The sequence below is a fragment of the Zeus faber genome (assembly GCF_960531495.2).
Source record: "Zeus faber genome assembly, chromosome: 14".
Classification (NCBI taxonomy): Eukaryota; Metazoa; Chordata; class Actinopteri; order Zeiformes; family Zeidae; genus Zeus; species Zeus faber.
Window position 1 is genome coordinate 11,105,065 of NC_137200.1, and position 26,432 is coordinate 11,131,496.

The following is a 26,432-nucleotide window of genomic DNA, read 5'->3' on the forward strand; positions in this document are numbered from 1 at the left end:
TCCACACAGAAAGGCCCCTAATTGGGAGATAACCCGCCGGAGTGCGGTGCCAACAGCGCCCCAGGCGGGAATCAAACCCAGCAATGCACTGTGCCACCGCACCCATTGCTGAGACAATTCACAGATGGTAGCGCAAGAGGGGGGTTTATACAATTTATTTTTTAGTTTAGTTTTTGTTTTTTTTGTTAGATTTATTATTAACTTGAAAGACATGGTGTTTCATTACCACTACGCTATCAGTACAAGCTAAATGTTGCACAATTCAGTATTAAACTCTAATTGGTATTCATGTGCTGACTCCGGAAGACAAAACATGACAATTAAAAATAAAAATAAATAATTTGATCCAAGGCAAATTAAGTGAATTTCACAGTAAATGAAGTTACACGAATGCTGCAAAAAATTTAAAGCTCAATTTTGGAGTCACTACCATAACATTTTCAAATGTTTTTTCCCCCCCGCAATGCAGCTAAACTCCCCTGGCCGAGGCACAGGTTGCCCTTATTAGCCGCAATTGCATTTTCTCTCTCTTCTCATTTCCTGAAACGCTCTCACGTACACAAACATGCAGAGACACTGATGAGCTGCGTATCCAACATCAACACATCAAACCACGTAAAACGGAATCACTCAGTCTGCCTTGTAGAATAATGGTTCTCATGGCAACAGAAGCACACACACACACACACACACACACACACACACACACACACACACACACACACACACACACACACACACGCTCCGCAGAGCGACCCTGCACACCCACCCTGCTCCTTCAGACGAATTATCTCAGTGTCGGAGCCGAAGCTGTTCCAGGCCGTGCAGTTGTAGATAGTCTGGAAGTCAGCGGGGACGATGTTGCTCATGGTCAGGGTGGAGATCACGCCTTCGTCCGTGCTCACCGTCTCCACTGTGTAGCGGCCCGACGTCCCTGACTCCAAGACAGTCTCCTTCCATGACCAGGCCTGGCAGGAAGGGCAAAAGAATTTAGATAATTCCATACCATGTGGGACAAAGTTTTTCTAAACATCAAAGCATTCTTGCCTAGTTAAAATCAAACTTTCACAGCTGACCGATTAGTTGAATGGAAAAATATGTATATACATGATGTATATACATAAAAAAACTGATAAGGAAGCACCCAGTTTAATAGTGCAGATGAATAAATACACACATTACAGCATATACTGCAAACTCACAACCGCATACGAGCTGATAAAATGGCAGGTGGAAAGGGGCAGAGGGAGGGAGGATGGAGGAAGAAACAAGAAAGGAAGGTAGGAAGTGACTCACGATGCGGTCTGGAGGCGGGGTGCTGCGGATGAAGCACTTGATCTGCCCTTTCTCGCCGTACAGCGCCTGCTGGGTCTGTGTACTGGAGATTGTGGGGGGACCTGCGGGATTCACAGCCAAGGGAGAGACATTCAATCATGGCCCAGCCCAAACCGGGCCACACGCCCACATCCCAGCCATCGCCCTGTGACCAACAGGTGGGAGCGCCAGAGGCGGAGGTGCAGCCCGGACCACCCTCGGACAGTAAAGTCCCTGAGCCGTTTAACCCGGCTTCACACCGTCCGTTGTCGCTTGCCTGGTTGGGGCTGCCCACTGGAAATAGAAGATGTGACAGGAAGGGGGTCACGGCCTGTTCATTATACGATAGGTAAACGGTAAAACGCCCTGCATTCAAATGTCTTCATTTGTGATGTGCTGCTGCTCGTGCTTTGCTGTGTGTGGCCAAAACCATTGTCAGCGGCGCAAGAAGTACTCGCACGCCTTACACTTAAGTAGAAGTATTGCTATTGCATTCTGATCACAAGTTATGATAAATAGTACAGGTGGTAATTCACCAGGATATGGACCCAATGAATCACCGTTGAGGAACACTAAACAAGCAGTTTGCGTGTGTATTAAACAGACAGGAGCCCGCAGGTAAGACCAGAGAAGAAGCGACTTTCGGGATGAAGAGGCGCAGGAGCGCGTCAAAGGTTTGAGTATTGACGAGGGACTCTGAAACGCTCTGATATTTATCTTCTGTGCCACGACACTCGATGGCGGCCCCGACACATCCTGCAAATTGTATAACTGCTGACCTTGACAAATCAACCCCCCCCCGCTCCCGTTCCCCATTCGACTGAGGAGGGGAAACAAAAACATATATCGGCAGAATTTTGATTCAGTAGACTGCTAAATTTAGGACAAAACAAGTTATGCTGACAGTACCATAAACGATACTGGGCTGTTACGGTCATTTGTTATGAACGGCGTCTCCAAAGATAAGCGCTGATCGAATATCACAGTCACTGAACCATTTTATACAAACGTATTAATTTACAGAGACCATTTTCTCATGGATTTTTGCGGACGTTTCCTCGCGGGCATTGTCGGGTATTGCGACTTAATAAGGCTTTTTTGCATTAAATTTTCTTTCAAAAAAATTGGAACAAATGTTTTTATGTATTTATTCATACATCTTTTCGAGAGAAACAAACGTATTCACCCTAAATGCCAGCTCAATATTTTTAGATCAGTTGACTGTTCTTATTGCCTGGAGAGTATCAGTGTTGCTGAGCAGTTGAAAAGGACATGCAGTCATTTAAATAGCAGTGACATTTTCATTAAAATGTCCAAACATTCATCTTGTGTAATAACTGTCCGTGCAAAAATCGATTTATTCATTTCCATCGCATCTCTCCATATTGTCTCCAAACGGTGTCACCAACATGTCGGCTTTTCAGAGGAGTTTCAACAATGTGAAATAGAAGTTGGTTTCTGTCCGTCTCTCCTTACCCCTAACGGCTTTCTGTTCCTGTTAACTTATAGCGGCGTGGAGACGACGTACCATTCACAAATCCGCGCCACGCCGACGTGCTTACCATTCACAGTGAGAGACACCTCCTTCTCCCCGGCACCGACCCTGGGGACCACAGCTCGGCACACATACTTTCCAGCGTCCTCCTGCTTCACTGCCTTCAGTGTCAGAGTGTTCTTGTTGCTAAGTACCTGTGTGTTGAGGAAAGTTATTTTAAAAGGTCAGACTAGACACTGGTCATTGCAGTCCGGACGAAAGTCCAATTAAATTGACGATTTCAATTGCGGCGGCATTGCTGGCACGCGCTAGAGCAAGAGAGACGACGCTCTGAGGGTGTTCAGTGGTATTTGTGATTTCCATGTAATATTTATTTGCTGATCGTCTATTTCTTAAAGAGAAATAGAAAATGCATGCGGGACATTATCTTAACATTTCCATTTTATATTCAGCTATTTGATGAATGTAATATGTTTAACAAAGCCATTCGGCCACCTGACCCACTACGTTTAATGTACAATAATTACTATTTAATTTGCTTCCTGACCACAATGTAGCGGTGGGGGTTTGCATCACCACTGCCAGTCGGTCCACTGTTACCTCCATGGCTGCTGAGATGTCAAGCTCCCAGATAGGAAGTTCACACCGGACTCTCTGTTTAGGAGGAAATGTTCCTCCGGTCAATTTCTGCTCCATCCCGGCCCACTGAACTCCGCCGCTTATATTCCCAAACTGGTTTTGTTTTGGTTTGTGCAAACATTCAGCTTCCAAACAACTTGCGTTACAAGACCCCTCTGCTACAAAGGCTAAAGGCTGGTTTGTAGTCGACCTCAGCCGTAGTGTGGTTTCGTGCCTGCTCCAGAAATGACGTCACTGCGGCACACACGACAGCGGGGCGGCGATTTTGTGCGAGGGCGCGCACCTCCCAAATTTTTGGAGCTTCGCACCGTGGGCTTCAGGTTAATCAAGATGGACGCACCCAAAGGAAGGTTGTGCGAAGAGGCCCGCAGGTACAATCTCAACAATCCATCTTTCGATGACCACAAAAGTAACCAGATGGCATTGAGTTCATGGAAGGAGATAACGTTGTCTCTCCCTAAAGATTTGGACAATTTTAATACCTCGGGACTTCTTTGTAACGTTTACACCAACGATTTGCACAAAATCAAGACTATATATAAAAAAAACCCTGCACTGACTACAGTAGATATACAGTATATACATTCAACAGTCTATTTTAAATTTTCTTCTGTTTTATAGTTATTCAGATCCTTGCAATCAATACATCAGGACTTATTTGTAACATTTACAGCAGTTACTTCAGTTTCCTACGGTGGCTTGTGCACGTCGCCCCCTGTTTTTCAAGAGAATATCGCCACGGCATCTACGCGGCAACTTGTCAAGTAGACAGTAAATGCTCGTGCTCTCTTGTAGTGCGCGGGCCATGAGTGGCACACGGCTCGCTTGCGGCGACTATAAATCAAGCTTTAGAAACCTCGTGGAGGAGGAGCGTCACTGTGGCAATGTTGGTGCAGTTTCTACGGCTTCCTTTCCTTACTTTGTTATTTGTTGCTAATTGTCCAATGTCACTGATTGTGCGTTAATTATAAGGGGTGATGGATACCTGAGAACACTTATATATATATATATAAATACCTACTGATACACAGGTATAAAAGAAAAATATATATACTGTATATATACATATATATATACAGTATAAATATATATATATATATATATATATATATATATATACAATAAAGATATCTTTTTAATTTTTTATTTGACAAGGCTTAAATGACTCACCACTCCTGAGCCTCGTTTCATCCACACAATGGTCAGAGAGGGATTTCCAGTCCACGCACAGTTGAAAACGGTGTCGGACCCTTGGTCCACTTGAAGAGACTGGGGCTCTGCCGCCATCCTTGGTCCGACTTTTATTACAAACAACAAACAAACAACAAAAAAAAACAAGGAACTTAATGAGAGTGATGTTTAAAATTTCACTGCTACATACAAGCATACGCCTACAAATCAAAGATAAAAACAGAAATTGTATTCCGCAGGTGAGTGCCGGGAAAAAAAAAAGAATGATGCCACCATAAAGTTGGTTGGTAAGGATATAACATTTCCACCGTGAGTTTCTTTTTATTTATTCTTACTAGACGTAAGCTCATGCACAATAATAATGTGCATGATTCTCATGTCTCCAGTGAGAGCCTGTCTGCAACTGCTGAAGAAGATCAGAGAAAACACTCACAGTAGACATCCACATTCCTGCTAATGTTGGTATTGCCCAGGGAGTTGGTGACCTCGCAGGACACTGGCTCCGTGAAGAAAGAGTGATCCACAACCACCTCGTAGGTGTCTCCTGTTATTTCTGGGATTATGTTGCCCCCCTTGGCCCACCTGGGTAAGGAAAAAACACAACAACAACACCAATAAAATACAGGGTCAGAGACAAAGACAAAAACATTTGCGGTCTGAACACATTCAGGGGCAAATTCACAAGAGGATTGCATGTTTTTTGCGGCTGCTAAAACCTCCGCAAATAACTCTAAAAGCAACCGTCAAAAAGGGTGAAATGCACCTCGAAATGCGCTGCGCGCAGAGAGCGTCTTGGGGCGCAGGTGCTATTTGCGCGTCTTAAAATGTATGTATGTAATGTATGTATTATTCATACATTTGGTGCAAAATTGGCCCCTTTCTATGCAATTGAGCCTCGTTGCAAAGAACGTGCAACGTCCAACACCAGCACTAATAACCACATGCAGTTACAGTGAAATTACTACTGTCTGCGGAGAGCTGGTGGTAACTGCGCGGAGACATAAAAAACAAGCAGAAAATGACAGCGGTGCCCGATCGTCTTCAGAGAGCTCGTGCAAGTGAAGCACATTTATAAGAGGTGTTACGCTCACGCTTTCCAGTGATCTGTTAATAATATTTTGACATTATTATAATTGGTATTTGTAAGGTAGCAAAACACGCAGCAGTCTGTGGTGGTTTTTCCAAAAAAAACCTCAAAATTATAGGGGATAGAGTGGCAATAAAGTGGCCAAAATTGGCATTGTGCCGCAGATGGCATTTAGCCTCATAGTATAAGACAATGGACAGCTCCGCAGCGGAGCTGCTGCACCCAAAAGGCTGCAGCATTAGGCCTTCATTGAAAAAATGAACTCTGTGGTAAAGTGAAATATATATTATGAACTGTCATAATATCTACATTGTAATATCAACATTTCGTGAGAAAAAAAAGTAATTTTAAATATAAGCACATTTTATTCATGTAATAAATTAAGTGTGTTGGAGGAGTAAGTTTTATTTTTGCTTGCTCATATTATTGATATATAGCACATAAACCTAAAAATACAAGGTACATTTTAATCTGAAAACATGGCGTGTTTGTATCGGCGCATCTCTGTGGATCCACAATCAGACTCAAAACAAGGGCAAATTGCACTCAGCAGCAAAACTTTGTGGGCGTGTTTGCTCTGGCATATCATTAGCGCAATATCTTTTGTGAATCGCACGCTAAGACAGCGCAGATAGCAGGCGCAATTGACGCGCAATTCATGCTGCTTTTGGTGGCCGCAATCCATTCTTTGTGAATTTGCCCCTCAGTGTGTATCAAACCAAGAGCCAAGCAAAAGCTAATCCTTAATGGAACATTTCTAATAGTTTGTTATGTTCCTCACAGACTACATGTCTCTTTGGATTTAATTGAAACCAATTGGGGTTTTTTTCTAATTTGAATGCAGATAAGAAAACAGAATTGAGTCAAGAATTATCTTCACACAAATGTAGTGAAAAATAATTTAAGAAAGAACAAATTTAGACAAATATAGACTTGGCCGATTACCATTTCATTGTGCAGGAAACACCTTCGGACATGGCACTGAAAACTGGAAACAGCCAGGCCACAGAGTTTGGACTGGTAGTTCCTCCAAGCTCTTTATTCACCCAGTGAATATACAGTATCATGACCTCATGTACTGAAGCGCTATCAAGAAAATGGAACCTGATTTTTTAAGAACAGGATGACTGCTTTGAAAACTAAATGGAACATTATGGTTGAAAGGGATGCTGCCAGCATTTAATTATGTGGCAGTACACTTTTAACGCAGTTAAGAGACATGTCACATGCTGAAACTTTGCTGAAACTTATTCACTGCACCTGCTGTGTCTACTTTATAACACGTTACGTTTAAACATTCATGTAAGTCAGCACTGGCAACATCCGCCTAATAGATACCACAGAAACGGCAACAGTGATCCATTTCAATTATTTCATATTGAAAATCACAAGCGACACTTTGAAACTTGTGAGTCAATAAAAAAGGTTGAAGGTTGGTTTTAAGAAACATTGTTTTGTCAACGAAGCAAGGCAGTAGTCTGCTGTCTGTGCCTCGGCAGGGACAGAACCGGACTTTATACATTTCTACACACAGGCTTTGTACAGTAGGAGAAGCAGCCCTCCAGTTCTTTCTATCAAGTCAGCTGATCGGGGCAGTCAGCTCTCAAGTGCACTCTGCCATCTCAGGTGTATTGGCGCGATGCGTGATGAAAAGAGGTACTCGGAGGATCTCTCCAAGGCTTGTCTGGTTCTACAAGAGGGGATTCCAAAAAGTCGAATGAACTCACAGTAATTTACTGCTCGTGAGTGCAGCTCTTCATCTCCATCTGGCACCACTCATAATCAAACAACTGCCTCCCAAGAACAAGAGGAATGAAGCATCGTCTTCCGTCCTGACCAGTAAGAGACCATTGCAGTCAGACAAAAAAAGCTTGTTGTTCCCCGCCATTCATCCGTCTGCCATAGCCTCACAGAGTGCCCTGACACTTCCACTGGCAAAAACAAAGGTGACCCACCTTGTCAAAATGAACATTTGTCTCACGCCTTTTTCAAGGCCGGCTCCAACACATCACAGAGCCGCGGCATGACTTTGAGCTTATTTGACGCTAGGATGCACATGGGATAATCCAGCTCTGACAGGACGCACCTGAGCGCCTCCGAGGCAGCTTGGCACGCCCGTTCCACCTGCCAATGCTGGCAGGTTCATGTTTAAGCCTTCATCAGCAGTTCTTATTGATTCATAACAGACTCCCCCCAAGAAGGAAATAAAAAAATAATTATATATATATATATATATATATATATATATATATGTGTGTGTGTGTGTGTATATATATATATATATATATATATATATATATATATATATATATGTGTGTGTGCATATATATGCACCTGCTCACTACTTGTATCAGGTTGCATGCATCATTCACTGTGTGCCGTGTCTAAAGAAAGGGCTTCCTTCATGGATGAAAGACCCCTCACATCATCCCCAGCGTCAATCGCTTTCAGGGGTGCTAAATCTCTCTCATCACTGGCATTAGGTGTCTGAATCCCGCTGTAGGAATTGAAAAACGACTGCCCGCAGGGCGTTAGATCACTGTGCAGAACAATTATAGAAGCTTCGCTGCTGATACTGTTGTTTGCGCATGTTGTTTTCTCCTTTTCTTTTACCCTCCTGTGTCAAATATATTTGCCTGTAATCTGCTTCTTTGACTGTGTGGCTTCACTGATTAACTCTGGAAGGAAGGGATGTGTAATGGCAGTAATTACCCGTGATTATGTAATGATTGCAGCGTTTTTGGCCCTGGCCTCATTCCCCCTCCATCCTAAACGCTCCCCTGTGAAAGAGGCTGTCTACTACCGTACATTAACAGCCACTTGGACAAATGAAGGGGGAGACTCAGTGAAAGTTATGTTTTCAGTAAGCTCCCACTGAAGACTGTTTGGGAGGGAGCAATAATGACGATGCGACATGTTCGGAATTGTCGATTTTCGTATTGTGGATATCATCCTGTATCCATATGTTATTTTAACTTTTAACCAATTGGTCAATTCATAGTTGCTGTCATTTCAGTGGGCAAGCATTCGTCTACAGACTACTTAGGCAACAGAACGTGTGAATGTATAATTATTTTCATTAGTCACCAAAAATAGTCACCAAAAGTGTAAAAAAAAAAATTATATTAATGTTTTTTTTTTAACAACTCATGAAGTGGTGATATGTGGACCAAATTCAGTATGCCAAATATGTCCTTCGCAATTATAACAGCTACACAGTTTCTTTCTTCTTTCTACACATACACCTAAAACAAGTAAACCACTGCACCGCTGACATGGAGAGTTGGAGTCATTATCACAATGTATGACTACAAAATATCAATTGATAGCGAATATAGTGACATCCAACATTAACATTTCTTTCTTCTTTATTTTATATATGTGACTTATTAACATTACATATTACATATTGACAATTTTAAGCCCAGTTCCGATAAAAAAACAAAAGTGACTTCCGGTTGTGGTATTGAATCCAAACTTCAAATGCATCCCGGACCCTCAGTCGGGTGCGGAAGTCTCGCACCGCAGAGGATTGGAGCATTTCACGTGCGGGAGCCGACTCCACTGAAATGAACAGATTCCTGGTTTGTTGTTTTCGTTTGTCGCATTCGGTCAGCTTAACTGCACACTAGTAACACACAAAACCAGACATTTACGCCTTCGTATGACTGCTGTCTGTAGTCACACATATCCTTCAATAACATATACAAATAAGTTGACACAAGCCAAAGACACAAACATCTTGTCGTATCCATTTCACAAAGTAAATGGAACCAAAGCCGTCCTAGTCTGAAAATCAATCTTCTAAGTCACACACTGCATGTGCAGACCTCCACGTTGAAGACAGAGATTGATTGTTATATTCCCAGGCTGTAGCTTTGTGGTGAAAAAAAAACAACAAACAAAAAAACATTCTGATTTCTGGCCCGAGAAAGAAAAAATAGGGATCACGATCGAGGCCTTGGAATCCCATTATTCCCGGGAATGTTTCCACTCTTCACGCGGCAATGCTACAATGAGCCCACGGAGGCGACGCTGTCAAATTCCAATGTACTTGTCTCTTTTCTTTCGGCAGAATATGACGTTGTGCATTCATGCTTTGCCTCTTTCATATATGGTAGCCTCAGCAACACATTGTTATGGGTCATTGTGTGACAGATGGGTGGTGTGTAAGATACAATGCTATCCGCACCTGTGCATCTGTTTCCTCTGTACAGTTTCTGGGGAAATTTTCAGAGACAGATCTTCATCATGTTTTGATTGTAAAAATGTCGCTGTTGAATAAATTGATAAAAGTGATCATTCAGTGATATCCTAGAAAAATGCATGACATTGTCAATTTTCTTTTAAAAGTGTCAAGTGTCAAGAGTGTCAAGTGTCAACAGTTTACACTTTGAATAAAATGCATTCTGATACACACGCTTTGGAAAGGCTGACAGCCTGTTGGTGGATTATTCTATCTACTTTTATTACAATTATTGTCTAATTATTCCTCACCCACAAATTCATCCTCCCTCCCTCCCTCCCACGCACGCACGCAGGCACGCAAGCATGCACACACTCACACACACACACACACACACACACACACACACACACACACACACACACACACACACACACACACACACACACACACACACACACACACACACACACACACACACACACACACACACACAGCTGGGGGATTTATAGTGCAAAACCAGACAGCTTTTTTGTTCACTTACAGACAAAGTGATCCTGTTGCCCCATGTTCAAATCACATAAGCTAGATGACAGGCGAGGCTTAACCAGCGCAACTGGGTTATCTATTTAGGTTATCTCATTAGACGGCAGCCAAGCGGGAAATGAAAAAACCCAAAATGACAACTATGCTCCTATGCTACTACTCTAAACAAACAAGTAAACAAAAAAACAAACAAACAAACCAATAAATAAGTACATATCCCTCAACAGAAACCACAGCAGTTACAACATGGCTGCATAGAGCATCTATTTCGTTGACGCCACCATTGCTTTTTCAAAACTTATGTGACCCTGACACTTAATAATATAATACCTGATGTACAGCTGATAATCAATTCCAAATCTAAAGAAGTAAACTCATCGAGAGATTAACATTTTGCCACAATTATGGCTTTAAAAATCACAGAACGAAATTCTTACATCTGACGTATTGATGTGCTTGTAACCTGAAACCGATGGGCTCCTAACAGGATTAACTGCGATTTAACTAAATGTGACCTGATTCAAACTCCATGGAAATCAGATTTTTTGAAAGTAGCTCATGGGATGCGATCAGGGGGCGGTAAAATCTTATCTTGAGAACGGCCACCCGAAAGCATCTTCAATTGTTCAAATAGAAATGGAATAGGCTTGCTGTCGCTCATTCTTTCTATAGATCAGTGGGAACAGCAGCAACAAAAGCTACAGCGATGCAATAAAATCCAAGCTTAATTATACAGCACATTTCGAGAAGACTAATACAGATTGGTTGCGGTCATGTATAACAGAAATGCTGCGCTTATGTTATCCCACAAGTTGTTCAAAGGAGAGAGTTATTGGAAGCAACTGACCCTAACTCATTAATAAAGAGTTGCTTTGCAGCTTGAGAATTTGAACTCCACTTGCAGATGAACTCTGTTTTGGATGCAATGGTATCCAGATTCCCTGTGTTGTATGCCAAGCCTGCTAAAAAAACAAACACAGCGGCCAATTCACAAAGAATGGATTGCGGCCGCTGATAGCACCATGAATTATGCTTGCAAATGCAATGTGCCCCGTCTGAAGGTCTGATTCAAAAAATATATTACGTTTATAATATACCGCTGGATACAGGCTCATAAAATTTTGCAGCTGAGTGCAATTAGCCTTTGTTTTCTGTCTGAGTGCAATTATCCATGTGGCAAAGTATAAATGGTGGCTTTGTGCCTTGAACATAGTAGGCAGGACAATGGCAGAGAGAAGGACAAAAATAAGTATCAATGGCTCTGCGGACATGGCACAGGGCTTTTTTTTGGTTTCGTCCAATTATGAAACGTAGGAAAATAAATAAATAAATCTAAAATAAAAACACAGTTTAAAATTGTTTTGTTTGGAAAATGGGGAATGGGGAAAGGCCAAATGCGAAATTGAGAGGGAGCGCTCTCTGCTCTGCGTTTGGGTACAGGTGGGGGGGGGGTCACAAGATGCACCATGGTGGGGCACTACAACCCAATGCCCCCCCTCCCTGCATGATTTCAAGCGGAGGACAAACAAAATATATCACACAATGCCTTACAAGCTTCTCAAACGGGACAGCCCTTATTTACGCTTCAGTTACCATCAACCCTCTGAAGATGCTGATCATTTTCACTCTAACTGCATGTGGCTATAGCACTTGTGTTTGTGAATTGGAGTTTTTTTTGCAGGGAGTCTCAATTACATAGAAAGAGGCCAATTTGAGTCAAATATATGCATATTACCTCATTTAAATACATGTAAATACTTTTTGCGGGTGCTTTGAGTCCGTTTCTGAGTTAGTTTCTTTTTGTTTTATTTGCGCAGGTTTAGTGGCCGCAAAAGCCTCACGTCCTTTTGTGAATTCGCCCCTCAATGTACTTTACCTGAAAAAAATATAATAAAAAAAATTACAAATTAATTTGAAAGTTCATTTGAAAATTCACAAATAAAGTGGCAGCAGAGGCTGCAGCAACGGAAGCAGCTACCTCCCTGGGGGGAGCGCAGAGCACTTGATTTGCGAGCGGTGCCAAACTAATTTTCTCCTCTTTTCCTGCCCCCCACAACACTCCTCCCCTCCATCTCTCTCTCCCTCTGCTTACAATTCATTCCACCCCCGTCTCTTTCCTTTTTCCACTTTTCTCCCTCTCACAGTTTTTTTATATGTCACTTTCTATGCCCCCCTCCTTCTCGGTTCCATCTAGCCAAACTACTCCATTCCTCCCTCGTGCCCCTCTACAATGTAATAAAAAAACAAACACACACTAATGGCTTGGCTCCCAGACTTGCCGCTCCTCCAGACAGCCAGCGATGTGGGAGACTGTGCGGAGGGCTGTTGAAATAAATTGTCCTGCAGCTATTTGTCTGTTGACACGAGCCTGTTCTGGGTTTTCGTCACACGTCTGTCAGGAACACCTGCAAGATCATGCTAAACATATACAGTACATCCATCATCAACATCACAGGGTACTGAGAAAATAAAGACAAATATCAAGTATCCCGTTAAGGTGGAAAACTTCCCCTGACCTTAACCACACCACACCAGACCAGACCCATACCTCCATCAACCATCTCTAACCTTATACCTAAACTTAACCATTTCTAACATTATACCTAAACTTGACCATCTCTAACCTTATACCTAAACTTAACTATCTCTAACCTCATATCTAAACTTAACCATATCTAACCCTATACCTAAACTCAACCATCTCTTACCCTAAACCTAAACCCAACCACCTCCAACCCTAAACCTAAACTCAACCACCTCCAACCCTAAACCTTAACCCAACCACCTCTAACCCTAAACCTAAAGCCAACCACCTCGAACCCTAAACCTTAACTCAACCACCTCCAACCCTAAACCTAAAGCCAACCACCTCCAACCCTAAACCTAAACTCAACCATCTCTTACCCTAAACCTTAACTCAACCACCTCCAACCCTAAACCTAAACCCAACCACCTCCAACCCTAAACCTAAAGCCAACCACCTCTAACCCTAAAACTAAACTCAACCACCTCCAACCCTAACCCTAACCCTAACCGTACACCAAAACTCAACCATTTCTAATCTTAAATGCAACCATCCCTAACCTTATACCTAAACTCAACCATCTCCAACCCTTAACTCAACTATCTCTCACCCTAACCCTAAACTTAACCATTTCTAACATTGTACTGTAACTTAACTCAACCATCTTTGATATTATACCTAAATTCAACCATCTCTAACCTTTTACCTAAATACAACCACCTCTAACAATAAACTCAACTATCTCTAACCTTATACCTAAACTCAACCATTTCTAACCTTATACTGTCCCTAAACTCAACTATGAAGGTGTGTTCTGGCCCAGGGCCAGGGAATGAGCGAGGGGAGGCGAATCAGCGGAGTCCCTCCGTTGATTTGCCAGATCCGCAGGATGGGAGCCTGCACCGCCTGTCTGCAGCGGCGGCTTGAACACGGCCCCCTTGGCCCGCCACATCAACCATCTCTAACCTTATGCCTGAAATCAACCACTTCTAACCCGAAACTCAACCATCTCTGATCCTATACCTAAACTCAACCATTATAACCTCATACCTAAACTCATCCACCTCTAACTTTAAACTCTGCCATCTCTAACCCTATACCTAAACTCAAGCATCTCTAATCTTATACCTGAATGGAACCATCTCTAACCTTATACATTAACCTAACCATTGTGGATGAATAGAGTTTAGTAAGTCGATACAGAGTATAACACTGACACAACTGGAAGTCAACTTGTAGCCAGTTTATACAGAGTTGAGTACTGCATCAACATTGGATGTTATTTATATCATCCCTCATGTAGCTTTTCGATGAAACACTGATGGAAGGTTTTTCATAAGAGGGTCACATCCTGCGTCTCGTCAGCCCCCGTGCACCCTCGCACACTGTCGGCATTTTGCCCTGCCTTTCATTTTCATCCAACCTTCGGCGGTGGTGAGGCATTTCTCCTGTAGAGAATCCTCCGGTGATAATGGAAGTGCTCCGGGCCACGCTTCAATTCAGCTCCGAAAGCACTTTACACATAACACAAGACGTTTAGCTGAATCGCGTATAATGCCAAATTCACCCTCTTCCATAAATTCGATGGCGCTTCAAGTTGCTGAAATTAAATTTCTTGCTGGGACTATGTTGATACTTATACATTTGACGTGGAACGCAGCTTAATGACATTTGAAGCGTCAAGTTGGTTAAATGACAACCTCAATTCCCTACAATGGACTGTGTTGAAGTGCTTTTGGAGATAAATGAGGTTTCAAATGGTGCTTGCTTCAATTATATTGCTGGAGGGATCGCTGCTGGGGATTTTCCCTCGCACCCAGCGAATGTTAGATTAACCGGAAAACTGTATTTAATTAGAGAAAAGACCACGGTGAAGTACAAAATAGGGTTGAGCGTCTGAAATTTGGAGGGGGGGGGGGTTATTGTTTTAGACCTGTTTTTCTTTTTTTGGACATGGGAGAGGAGGAGTAGAAGCGGGAAACCGACAAGAACATCTGCTGTTTGTGTGATAAGGAGGAGCTGCGACATGTTCCCCCCCCCCTCCGTCTCTCTCGGTCTGTCTTCCCACTCCTCTCTCTCTCTCTCTCTCGCATCTGTATCTGTCTTTCTCCATCATCCACATACACAGGTACGCACACACACGCACGCAGACACATAAACACACACACACACACACACACACACACACAGCAGCATCCAGCCCTGAGGCGCGCAGTGATTTTTTTTCGTCTTACTGCAAAAGAGTAAATCTCTTAACCTGTTGACGGTGTGGCAGTTGAGCACTTTCTCTCTCTCTCTCACGCCCACACACACACACACACACACGCACCTGTCGATCTAAGATTCACTTGTTGAAGGAGAGATGAACTCAGGTCAACATCAACTCTCACCTGTGTGTGTTTCACTTACAGCCATCTGGGTATTACCCTCGGAGCCCAGATATTATGACAGAGGATCTCTCTCTAAATCTAATTCACAAAAACCCACAAAAATATCCAGGAAGAAAAGCTCTCCCTGCAATATTATTTTCTTCCGCCGACATGACTCTTCAGGCTATAGAGTCTATTACCAGATAATTTTACTTCATTTCAAATGCAATGATCCATCTGCGATGTGTGCGATATTAAATGTGAGTCTCTTTTTACTCAATTTGCCCAGCAAGGCTGTTAAAGGGTGTTTAATCACCAGCGAACGATTTGCATGAGGTCCGCCCATCTGAATTACAAACAGAGACCCTGATTACATATACAGTATCAGGCAGCTTATTTTGCCCTCAACCAACCAACCAAAAAGAGGACGCTTCCGCCTGCAATTTTGTGAGGGTTCAAAGAATGTCCTCCATTTCAAGCTTTCTAAATAAAAGAAGACTGAACAGGATGATGACAGACTACAAGCTCTTCATTGCCAGCATGTAGGGAAAATAAATAAATAAAAGTGTTCTGTATCAAGGTTGAGAACAAGCTGCATACTCAATGCCAGCCAAAACAAAGTCATTGACGCCCAAGCATGGAACTTCGTATGCATGTTTCTGGAAATCAAAGTTAAGGCATGTACAGTTTATGACGTTAATTAAAACTCACCTTGGCTCGAGACCATTTTCATGGTGGGGTACACAATGTCAAAAAATACACATTTCAAAGTAAAGTACTGTTTAAATTCTTGAGGGTTCTAGAGAGAATTCAAGTGTTCTATCATCATGTTGAGCGGTGTCACCCAAACACAGGTTTTAGGCCATGTTTCAGAGTGAGAAGACTGAAACGTGGCCCTTGAGATATGTTCATGAAGGATTTGCATGTGCCATTAGTATAAAAGATTTATTTAAAAAACCTTGAACTCCCATTTATTAAAAAAATACATCAAACGCTACTCGTTACTTGACATACTAATCCAGTGTTCCATTTGACGTCTCCATTCCCAATTCATATTCGACATTTTTGCTTGATCACATGCGTATAGTCAATGTCAACTATGCCCACATTATGAATCTATTCCTCAGTGTTTTGGCAAGGGGGACATTTGGTCCTTGTGTTTTCACAGAACATCATTTAATTTTATTGATTCGGTCGTTGCTTCCCACATGAGCGTCACTATGTTCTGTTTCGCCCACAAATCCAAAGAGTCAACCTTACCCTGCACATCCTCACGTGGGGCATATCAGGGCTGGTGTGCCACCTTGATGTGTCTCTGTTCTTCAGGCCTCAATATTTTCCTTTAATAACCTTGACACAGTGTCTTGATTAAGAGGCACTAAAATTGCAGAGCCCTTTGCTTCCCAGAAGGGTGCTCCATAAATAATGTTGTTATTATGACTGTGGACGATGGTCACATTGCTTTCGAATACCACTCTGAAATGCAAATCAGATGGGAGGAGATATGTCCCCCTTGTCTTGTGTTCAAGGGCACTTGCTCGTCGCCCTGCTCCCCTCCATCTGAAGAGGAGGAGAGACGATCTCTGCCACAGTCAGAGAATCTTTTTTTTAAGTGAAACGTTAGTTGCCCCTTGAGCAAGACAGTGGCCCACCAGTGAAATCCCCATTTAGGCTGAAGCATACAAGTTCATACAAGTTCATAGAGTATTTGTTTAACCCCACAAACAGCTGAGCTTTGCCTGACAAAATCGTAGTGGTACATGCATGCTCAGCAAAAAAAAAGTTGCACTTTTAGACACTTGCAGAGTTTTATTTTACAGGTAAGTTTGTTGCTCTGCTGATATTGGACACAGTGATGTTTACACCCACAGAAAGCTGATCAAGGATAGTTTTTCCTCAATTGTTTACTCACGCTTTCTGAAAACATACCACTTATACTCAGAACTCTACACACAAATCCAAAAACACACACAAAAATGTAAAACTTCCCAAATCTCCTGCAAAATGAAACTCTGCATTCAAAACAATGTTATGTCTTCTCAAAATGGTGTTTTGTATTGCAATGCACACACACACCATCATATGACTAGACATTTCTAAGAACAAATTGAACACTGATGTGCTTAATGAAATAAATGAATGAATAAAACACTACTACACTTCTATGAATGGAAAATCTTAGTACGAATGGATTATCACGAGATTTATGTCTTTTGCATGTTCAGTGTTATACTAACTACGTATGTACAGTAGTCCGTTTTAAAATATATTTGTACAATGTTTTTATATTCAAATATAAAACATAGACAATATATATATAATATTAACAAAAAAATGTTTTCCCCCAAAATACTGTATACATCCATCCCAACAAACACAAAGTTGGGTGCGTAAAGTGTTCTGCATATATACAACAAATAATAGATGCATGTACTCGATACAATACTGAGTACTCCATTGATATGCTGTACTACAATACTGTAAATGAGAGTAGTTTTCTTACCTAGTCTTATTTCGGAAAGTCCGGACGATGGACGCTAGACTGAACCTGCTCCGTCCAGCCTCCCTCATCGTTAGACCGTGGTTGGCCACAGGGTCAACAAAGTGGCCCGGAATTCACAAGAGATTATGGCTCTCCTTGGTCTTGCTCTTCCGCTTTCTCATCCTGCTCCGCTCCGTCCTCCTCCTCTGACTCTCACTCCTCTCGCTATGCCGCTCTCTACTATGTTGGCATCGGTTGCTCCATAACAGAAGAGCTCACCTGTGGCCCTTTTGTTACAGTAAAGCTCAAATTGCTAATCGAACAAGTGTGCAACATGTGTTTGCCCATGTGCGGCGTCAGTGTGGATAGTGGGAAATTTCAGTTTTGCATTTTGAATGGCAGTGTGTGCAACAAACAACCTGCAGCCCAGAGTGAGCACACGTCTGAAAATATCAGACAAAATGGCTCCGGCAAAGAAGGAGATTTCTGTTGCTTAGGGTAGATTTTCTTCAGGTTTATTGTTGTCGATCAGAAACAGTAGAAACGGGATCAGATATCTCATTGTACTGGCTGCTACAAGCACAAAAACAGAAGAGCTGTCTGCGCTTTGGCAGCCACATAAACCCTTTTGGTCAAGGCGAGAGAGACAGAGAGAGAGAGCGAGAGAGAGAGAGAGAGAGAGAGAGAGAGAGACGTTACATGATACATCATGGTGTGAGTGTGCTATAGTTCACCTGTAGTAGATAACTGGAGGGTTGGCCTTGGCAGAGCAGTGGAACTTGACTAGATTTCCCTCCAGAACGGGTTGTGGCTCCACAGTGAGGTTGACAATAGGCAGATCTTTAAGGGAGAATGCAATGTGAAAATCATTGTTAGGATGTAGATCATGGAAGGCTGACAAGCGGACGCTTTGGTAACTGAATGCATAGCATAATTCTACACTCGTCTGTAAAATGTAGTGGCATTTAGCGGAACGGACTTGGCAGAAATGGAATATAATATTCACAAGTATGTTCTAACTAGCGTGTAATCCCATGAAAAATAAGAATTGTTGTGTTTTCGTCATCTTAGATCGAGCCCTTTATATCTACATAGTGAGCAGGTCCTCTTCCACAGAGGCCGCCATGTGGCACCGTCATGTTTCTGCAGGAGCCCAGAACGAACAAACCATACACTGGCTCTTCCTCTTCCTCTTACCTCCGTAACATTACTGGCTGGTCTATCCGGTGTTTGGCTCTGAAAACGGATAATAAAATATGTATCCTGCTAACACGATCTCGCTCTCAGACTAAACGGCCAGGAGAAAATAGCTTTTCAGCAATACTTCGCTAATGCGATCGTGTAGCTTCTCCTACAGGACGTCGTTGGAAAGAGAGGGGTGAGGGGATAGGGGGGTATTCAGTTTGTTGCAATTGGCAACCTCATCACTAGATGCCACTAAATTCTACACACTGCTGCTTTAGTGAGAGATTTAAATTGGCAGGTTGAAAACCCACAACACATATATGATCCAAATCCGGTCTCGAACAAAAACAACAGCTTCACATCTAAAAACAGAAATTCATATCTTCAGGTGAAAGAGACTGCTGTCTTCTGTAAAAGGCAGACTAAAACAATCAACATCTTTACATTTTGTATAGGAATGATAGTTGCTGCTAAACAGGAGTAAATAATCATGCAAATGCTACACTCAAAAAGTTTAATCACACGCACACACAAAAAAACTATGATTTGCAATCTGAATATATACAACATGTAATGACATTTATGAAAACAATAAAATAATGAACCCTGCCTGCGATCCCTCCTGCTAAAAGACACCATCTGCAATCCAACCACTGATCTGGTGGGGTGAGAACAGGGAGAAGGCCACATGGGAGAAATTGGGGTAAGTTGAAAATGCATTGCCAAAAGGTCCCTGGATTACTCGTAGAGCAAGCAACCGACATGATGGAAAAGTTTTTAGATTTGTACCGCAACATCATACATAATATATACGGCACGCTACTCAGCTCTCCATGGAGGTCCCAGCCAGCTGGTCAAATCAACAAACAAGCCGGGCTTGCTCAGTGCTTGTTCGACATTCAGCCCAGTTCAAATACCAGCGTCCACAAACTCTTTCTTCTGCAACAGCCAGAGATACATACTGAGGGCAGCAGGGCACACTGTCCCCTGTGAGCTCCAGCTAGCAAATTCCAGCTCCAGCTCCAGCTTTTGCAGAGTCAGGCTGGAGTTGCATCTAGAAGCAGTTCAAGTCCAGCGGCGGTGTCACGGTAGCCCTTTATTACTGTGCCGAAAAATCCCACTGTCCTTATTGTTTTGTGTTCCAACTACAGCGGAGGAAATTGGTTATTTCAGTAGTGCAAATAAAAACAAAGGCTTAATATCTAATTGCCTCAAGATAAATGCAAGACATTGCCCTCAGGACCGAGACAACACCAAAATGATTCTTGTAGAATCAATATCAGAAAAGGTGAGAACCCAATAAGTGGAGCGGTTCAATAGCTCCATCAACAGACGGATCCACGACAGGAGTAATGTTTTTTTTTATCAAGCCTCACTCCTTGCGAGAAAGCACTGAGCCACAAATGAGTTTGACTTCAGCACAGCAAGCTGTATTATTCCCCGTTATCAACTAAGGTCCAGTCAAGGCTGCACTCTCAGTATCAGAGAGGAGGTCTGGATGGAGCAGCAGCAGGCTTTATTGGACACTTTCACTCAATAAGTGCTTAATTGCTTCAGAACTGGATGTGAGTTCCAGCACCTCTGGAACTCACCGTGATAATTTTTTTCCACTTCAAAAAATGCAACAGATCTTTCATTTCGGCAATATGCAGTAAATATTCCAGCAGGGGCTATAAAATAAAATACTTTAGGGGCTGTCTGCCCCTAAAGTATTTTATTTATTTATTTGACATAAGAATCCCTTCATCAGTCTTTGGTGGAGAATGAGAAATCCCATTTCTGACAGACAACTAGATTTACTTTAAAATTACATTTATTTTGCATTGTTCGAGTTTGGTGTCTGGGCTCTACTGCCCATCACTCCAGGCCAGATGTCCAGAAAACATAGGCATGCTTAGCGATCTTGAAATACAGGAGTGATCCCCCATTGGATAGAAGAGCAGAGCTCAACAGGTGGATGCAGGGGAGGTGGAGGGAGTGCAGCAAAGCAGGCGGGAGGGAGTGCCTTCTTAAATAGGGGCACAGAAGCACATGGCGCCGTCGAGTTGTCTGACAGAACCAGCTCTACAAACTATGCATCATTTAAATATTAATTTTCTCTGCCTTTAGATTTTGACACTTGGAATCATGTTCAAGTGTCATGGATTGGAGAGGGTATAGTCTTAAAAAAGGAGCTGAGGGAAACTTGTACTAATCTGGTTGTACTAGCCTGTTCAGAATTATTCTACTCTCCTATTCATCTCTAAACATAAAAAGCATTCCACTAAACCTTTGAGAGACACACAACTAAACATCTGACAATAGCTGCTGTAACTTTCACTTCACTGTATCCCTACCTTTTAACTGTAACCTGTGTGTGTGTGTGTGTGTGTGTGTGTGTGTGTGTAAGAGTCTTGATAGGTATTTTAAAGTTGAGCCATTAAGTTTTAATCTGCAAAAGACAATTATTTTACATCTTACAATTTGCTATTGCCTTGTAATAGAGCGATGTGGCTGGCAGCAGAAAAAAAAGCTGGTTCAGTTGATACATTTGGCTAAGAGCGGTTTGGATAAATGGGGTTCTCCTGTATAGATTATATTTATTGTACAGAGTACGTTTGCCTTAAATGTATCAAAGTGATTTTTTTTCCATATAAATGCACCTGCTTTGTTTATGTATACAGAGGTAACAGCTGATCTATATCATGGTCTCAACAAGCAATTCAAATATTACTCACTCCACATTCAGTTATTCAAATGTATGAGTCTCTTGCTCCCATTACTTATTTTAATAATGCGTCACTAATCTCTGTATTATGCTCAGGCCAGGCAAAGCCGAGCCAGAAAACAAGCACAAAAACTGACTCCGGGGTTCGTCAGATGAGCTTCTTACATCTGCACAGTGAAACACCACTTCAGCCAGATGGAAGGAAGAGTCAGTGAGAGCGCCGAGAGGGCTTCCCAGTGCCTTCACAGCTGTCCAACCGCTGCTCTCCACTGTATGAAGAGCGGCTCACGTTTGAGAAATACATTTTGTATGCAACTAAATAAATAGCGAATTGTGTCCCAGCCTTAGGGTGCTCTGGTGTCCTGTTTGCAAGCGTCAAGCTGACATCAAAATAGTGTTTGCGCGCTTTTATTTTTCTCACGCCAACTGACAGGACACGGAAGATGCTTTGAATAACGCTGAAACTAATGGCTGAGATCACCCTTTCAAGTCATGCTTTCAAAGCAAACTGTAAGCTTTAACCAACTGTTAGGCGACTCGATTTTCCGAGTAGGTATACAGGCTTTGCAAATTTTTTTTGTGTGGAAAAATACCACAAAAATACTCAACTTCATTCAACATTTGAAAAAAACAAACAAACAAAAAAACTCAGATAACATCCATGGGGTACAGACAAAGTGGAAATTCAAATAGAAAGAGTGCAATTTGAATTTACTTTATAGATATACACATTTTTAAATTTTTTTATTTGTAGTATTTTTGAACATGACAATTAAGTTAGCCTTCATCGTAACGTCTTGACAATTTTTACTTGAAACCGGTCTTGCATACACATTCCAAATGGTTGGTGTTTTTTTCTTGGTTTGTTATAATGGAATGTCCTTGTGCATTTTCCATGGGTTGAAGCCCTATTGCTTGGACTTGGGAGATAAGTTAAATAAGAGGTAGTTTATTCGTTGCTCTAGATGTCTATTCATCACTGGTCTCCATATTCCTTTCCACTAAGAAAGAAGAAAGTTCCCTTTTAAATATATAAACTAATCTAATCTACAGAACAGTAGTTACAGAGGTTTTTGATGGAGCACCTTGACTGATGATTTGAATTTTATGTTATTTAATCAATGTCATAACCCATTAACCCACCAAAGTGAGCCTTAAGATCAAGTTAATTGTCAAGACATTTATAGCTTTAAGGTTAATTCACACTTTTACTCCACTACAATTTGAAGCAAATATCTAACTTTAAACATTTTCACGCCAAAATAGGATATAAATGTTGTTTAAAGTGTACTTTTATTTTCAATGCTAGGGCTATAATATTTTCTGGACAAGTTGTAATCAGTTTGCCAACTATTTAACAGACATTGAGCATTACTGTATTGACATTTTTTTCCACTTTCAATTAAACTTTTTAATGGCAGTAAATTAATCTAAAAATTACATTTATCAGCACAAAATGATGTGTTTCATTTGTGTGTTTCAATTTGATGCCTGAGACCTTGAGAGCCTAAATATTTATTTATAAATTAATATGTGGATGAGATTAAACATTCGTAAATTCACAACCCATTTGTCTTACGAGAGTGAGAGATCAGTAATTGAAATTAAATAGTTGAAGTATTTTTTAAATTTCTGAATTTGCGGAGCTATTTCATGTTTTCCACGGCACCACCTTCTGCAATACATCAGACATATCTTTGACAAATAACTAGTTTTACCTCCAAATTTCTAATTTAAACATTCAAAAGTAGCCCACGATTACCAAGATGGCATGCCACCTCACTGCCAAAACCCCCCAGAAATATTTACTTTGATGAAAACTCTATTGAGTTTGTCAGCTTTGTGTACAGAAAAATCAACTTTAGTTTGAGTGGTACAGTACACACATCACTGCATTACGTTTCCTTCTCCATTATTGACTAATACTGTAGTGTTGGCAAGAGTCCGCTTTGTTTATTACTGATTTACGTGACTTACTGCACTCCCAATGTCTGTTTGGAGGAAAATGGAGCAGAAATCAGGAAGTTAAATTAGCTTTATAATGAAAAGTATGAAGTATAAATTGTGTAAAATTAAAAAACTAATGACCTGTTTATGAGTTTGAAGCCCGAATAGATATTTTGCAGAACGGGAGTAAACAATTATAGTTGAAACCTACAAGGCTACAAACATAAAATAGCTTCCAATTATTTTACTTACTTTTCATGAGTGAGTAATGTTAGTAAATTGCTTTTCCAAATCAATTTTTTGAGCCAAATATTTTAAGCATCGTCAAATGTGACATGTATGTGGCTTTTAAGGGTCATCTTCTGATCTCCAATGGTTACAGTAAATGTCAAAACAAACATGTTTCCAGTCTGAAGCGCCATCATTGAGATTAAAATTTGACAGTCCTACAGTTACTGGCTATCATGGTATCATGTATAAGATGTTTAAAATTACACCCTGAGCTGTGTTCCATGCATAATGAACAAGGTTCAATCCCCCCCGTGCTCGTTTAGTGGCCCAGGTGGGATTTTATGTGTGTTTGTTTCAGCTATAAAAGGGCTCTAAATCTATGGGTCTGCCATCCAATCTTTTTCTATTGATCAAAGACTTTCGATGAAGTGTTTTGGGGGCAGGCTTGATTGTCTTGACTGATTTATGTGGAAGTTGGGGCTGATTACAGCCTGTGTACCCAGCTCAACGACTCCGCTCTCTGTAATCATTTCGCCGGTGCTTATGTTATGTAGCCGTTGTTTATGCGAAAGGTTATGAGAGTTTTGAAGCAAGCTTTAATGCGAGCCAAATAAAAGAACAACTGATGAGTCCTGAGTATCTATAATAAAAATGTTTATTCAGTGGGATTATTTTAGTATTTAACAGACCTTATTTTTTTGTACGAGTTGCCATGGCTCTCAAGGCTGGCTATGCCACCCTGGTATGTGAGACCGCACCTCGGTGCTGCGCGTCGGTGAATTCCATCCTCACACCAACACTGTGACAAGCCTATGGGGATGCAGCCTTTACAATCAAAGCAAAAACATGGGTATGTGTCACGACAACAAACAGACACACTAGTTATCTTAAGCGCCACGTAACTTCAGCTGTGAAAGTATCTTTTAAATTCTAATTCCTGTAATTCTTTACCTTGGAATATATTGAGTACACTTGTACACTCGTGGGTAAATAATTGGTAGACAGGAGTGGTAGAGTGTGTGGGGAAAGCTGCAGAGACCTTTGTGGGCAGCACCCGTCTGCATCTGGCCATTAATTATAAACAAAATAAGTGCGTTTCTTGGTCCATGCTCCGCCCACTCCCTGCAATTACCCCCCATGCTTTGCCTGTTCTTACAATTACCTTGAGACATCCTCTGCCTCGTGGCTCCTTTGTGCATTGACTCCAGCACAGCTCGTTGCAGGAAGGAGTAAGGGAATATAAAAGGACCTCCAAAAGATAACAAGCTCATTTTTTTATTTTTTTATTGCCCGGATCCTGTTTCCTACCACGTTACCGTGGATACACTGCTTATTATAATGAGCTTCATGTTTCATTAGCATAAAATATATGGTGTCATGCATATTTATTTAATGTGATGTGGGATTTCTTTGATTTACTTGACAGTTAAGGACAGACGCCTTGGTCCCAGCGTGTGAAAGTTGTAGCATATCAATGTCATTCATTCAGAAAAAGCTACGTCTAGTGCTTCCGCTACAACTCTGCAATCTGTAAAAACCTATGTAGGCGCATTAAAGATTTAATTTGCGGAAGTTGAAGTTGAAGAAGTTGACGACTCTTTTCGAAATACATATTGGCAAAACGTGAAAAGAAGATAAATGAATCTCCAGTATATAAAATATGAGCTGCTTTGAATTCCAATGGCTGAGACAGTGTGCTTAACTATGCAACAGAACAAGGCCATTTGATTCCTCTCATGTTGATCTATTATCCATGGGAAAATGCACTCTACAGTAGAAAGTCAAACTAGAACTGTACAACGTAGCCCCTTTTTTTGACACTGAATTGGGGCAGTGCGATTCTTTTACTTTTTAAATTAGATACAGTGGGTTTACACTTATCTATTTTGGGTCTATTTTGACAGTTCTGGAATCACTTCTAACTGGGCGACCTGTGATGAGCGCTCTTTCAAAGAGAAAGCTCATGCCGTCGGCGGCTGTCACACCTGAGAGCCCAGGATGAAGGTCAGTGTCAGGGTCCGCCGTGGTGGGTTACACCCCCTCCCGGGCCCACCCACGCCTCCATGCACACACACACTCTGGCAGAGGAACAGCTGCTTCCTATCAATATTAACAGGCGGTCGTCATCCGCCCTCACAGCGGTGAGTCACCAGGGCTTCCTCTGGTTTGACCCCCTGGTGCCGCTGCTGTCTCTCTACCTGGACGGCTCTGCAATCATTTATTCATCCAGCCCCTGTCACCACCCTGAGACAAGAAAAGGGGAGTTGATGGCTGCCTTTTGTCAATTTGATGGCCTAGTTCTGCTTTCATTAACATATTATGTATCCTATTTTTTCCATTCATAGATTTTAGATTTTTTAAATATCACTTTTTTTTTATTGTTTTATTGTTATTGTTTTATTACTATTTGCCTATTTTGTTGTGAGATTCTGTGGCGCTTTAATTTCCCTCCATGGATGAATCAAGTATCTATCTATCTATCTATCTATCTATCTATCTATCTATCTATCTATCTATCTATCTATCTAT

The 26,432-nt window shown here is 41.6% G+C and overlaps 1 protein-coding gene across 1 annotated transcript in view; it reads right to left on the reverse strand.

The window, feature by feature from the left end:
• Positions 1-26,432, reverse strand: part of kirrel3a (kirre like nephrin family adhesion molecule 3a) — a gene marked incomplete at its 3' end in the record, with an annotated part of 202,352 nt that overhangs the window by 7,341 nt on the left and 168,579 nt on the right. Inside the window, exons 6-11 of the mRNA XM_080013364.1 lie at positions 18,568-18,673; positions 5,073-5,221; positions 4,619-4,746; positions 2,877-3,003; positions 1,297-1,397; positions 770-968 (exon numbers count right to left, since the gene is read on the reverse strand). Coding sequence (XP_079869490.1) covers positions 770-968; positions 1,297-1,397; positions 2,877-3,003; positions 4,619-4,746; positions 5,073-5,221; positions 18,568-18,673 — 810 coding nt within the window. The remainder of the gene's footprint in view (positions 1-769; positions 969-1,296; positions 1,398-2,876; positions 3,004-4,618; positions 4,747-5,072; positions 5,222-18,567; positions 18,674-26,432) is intronic.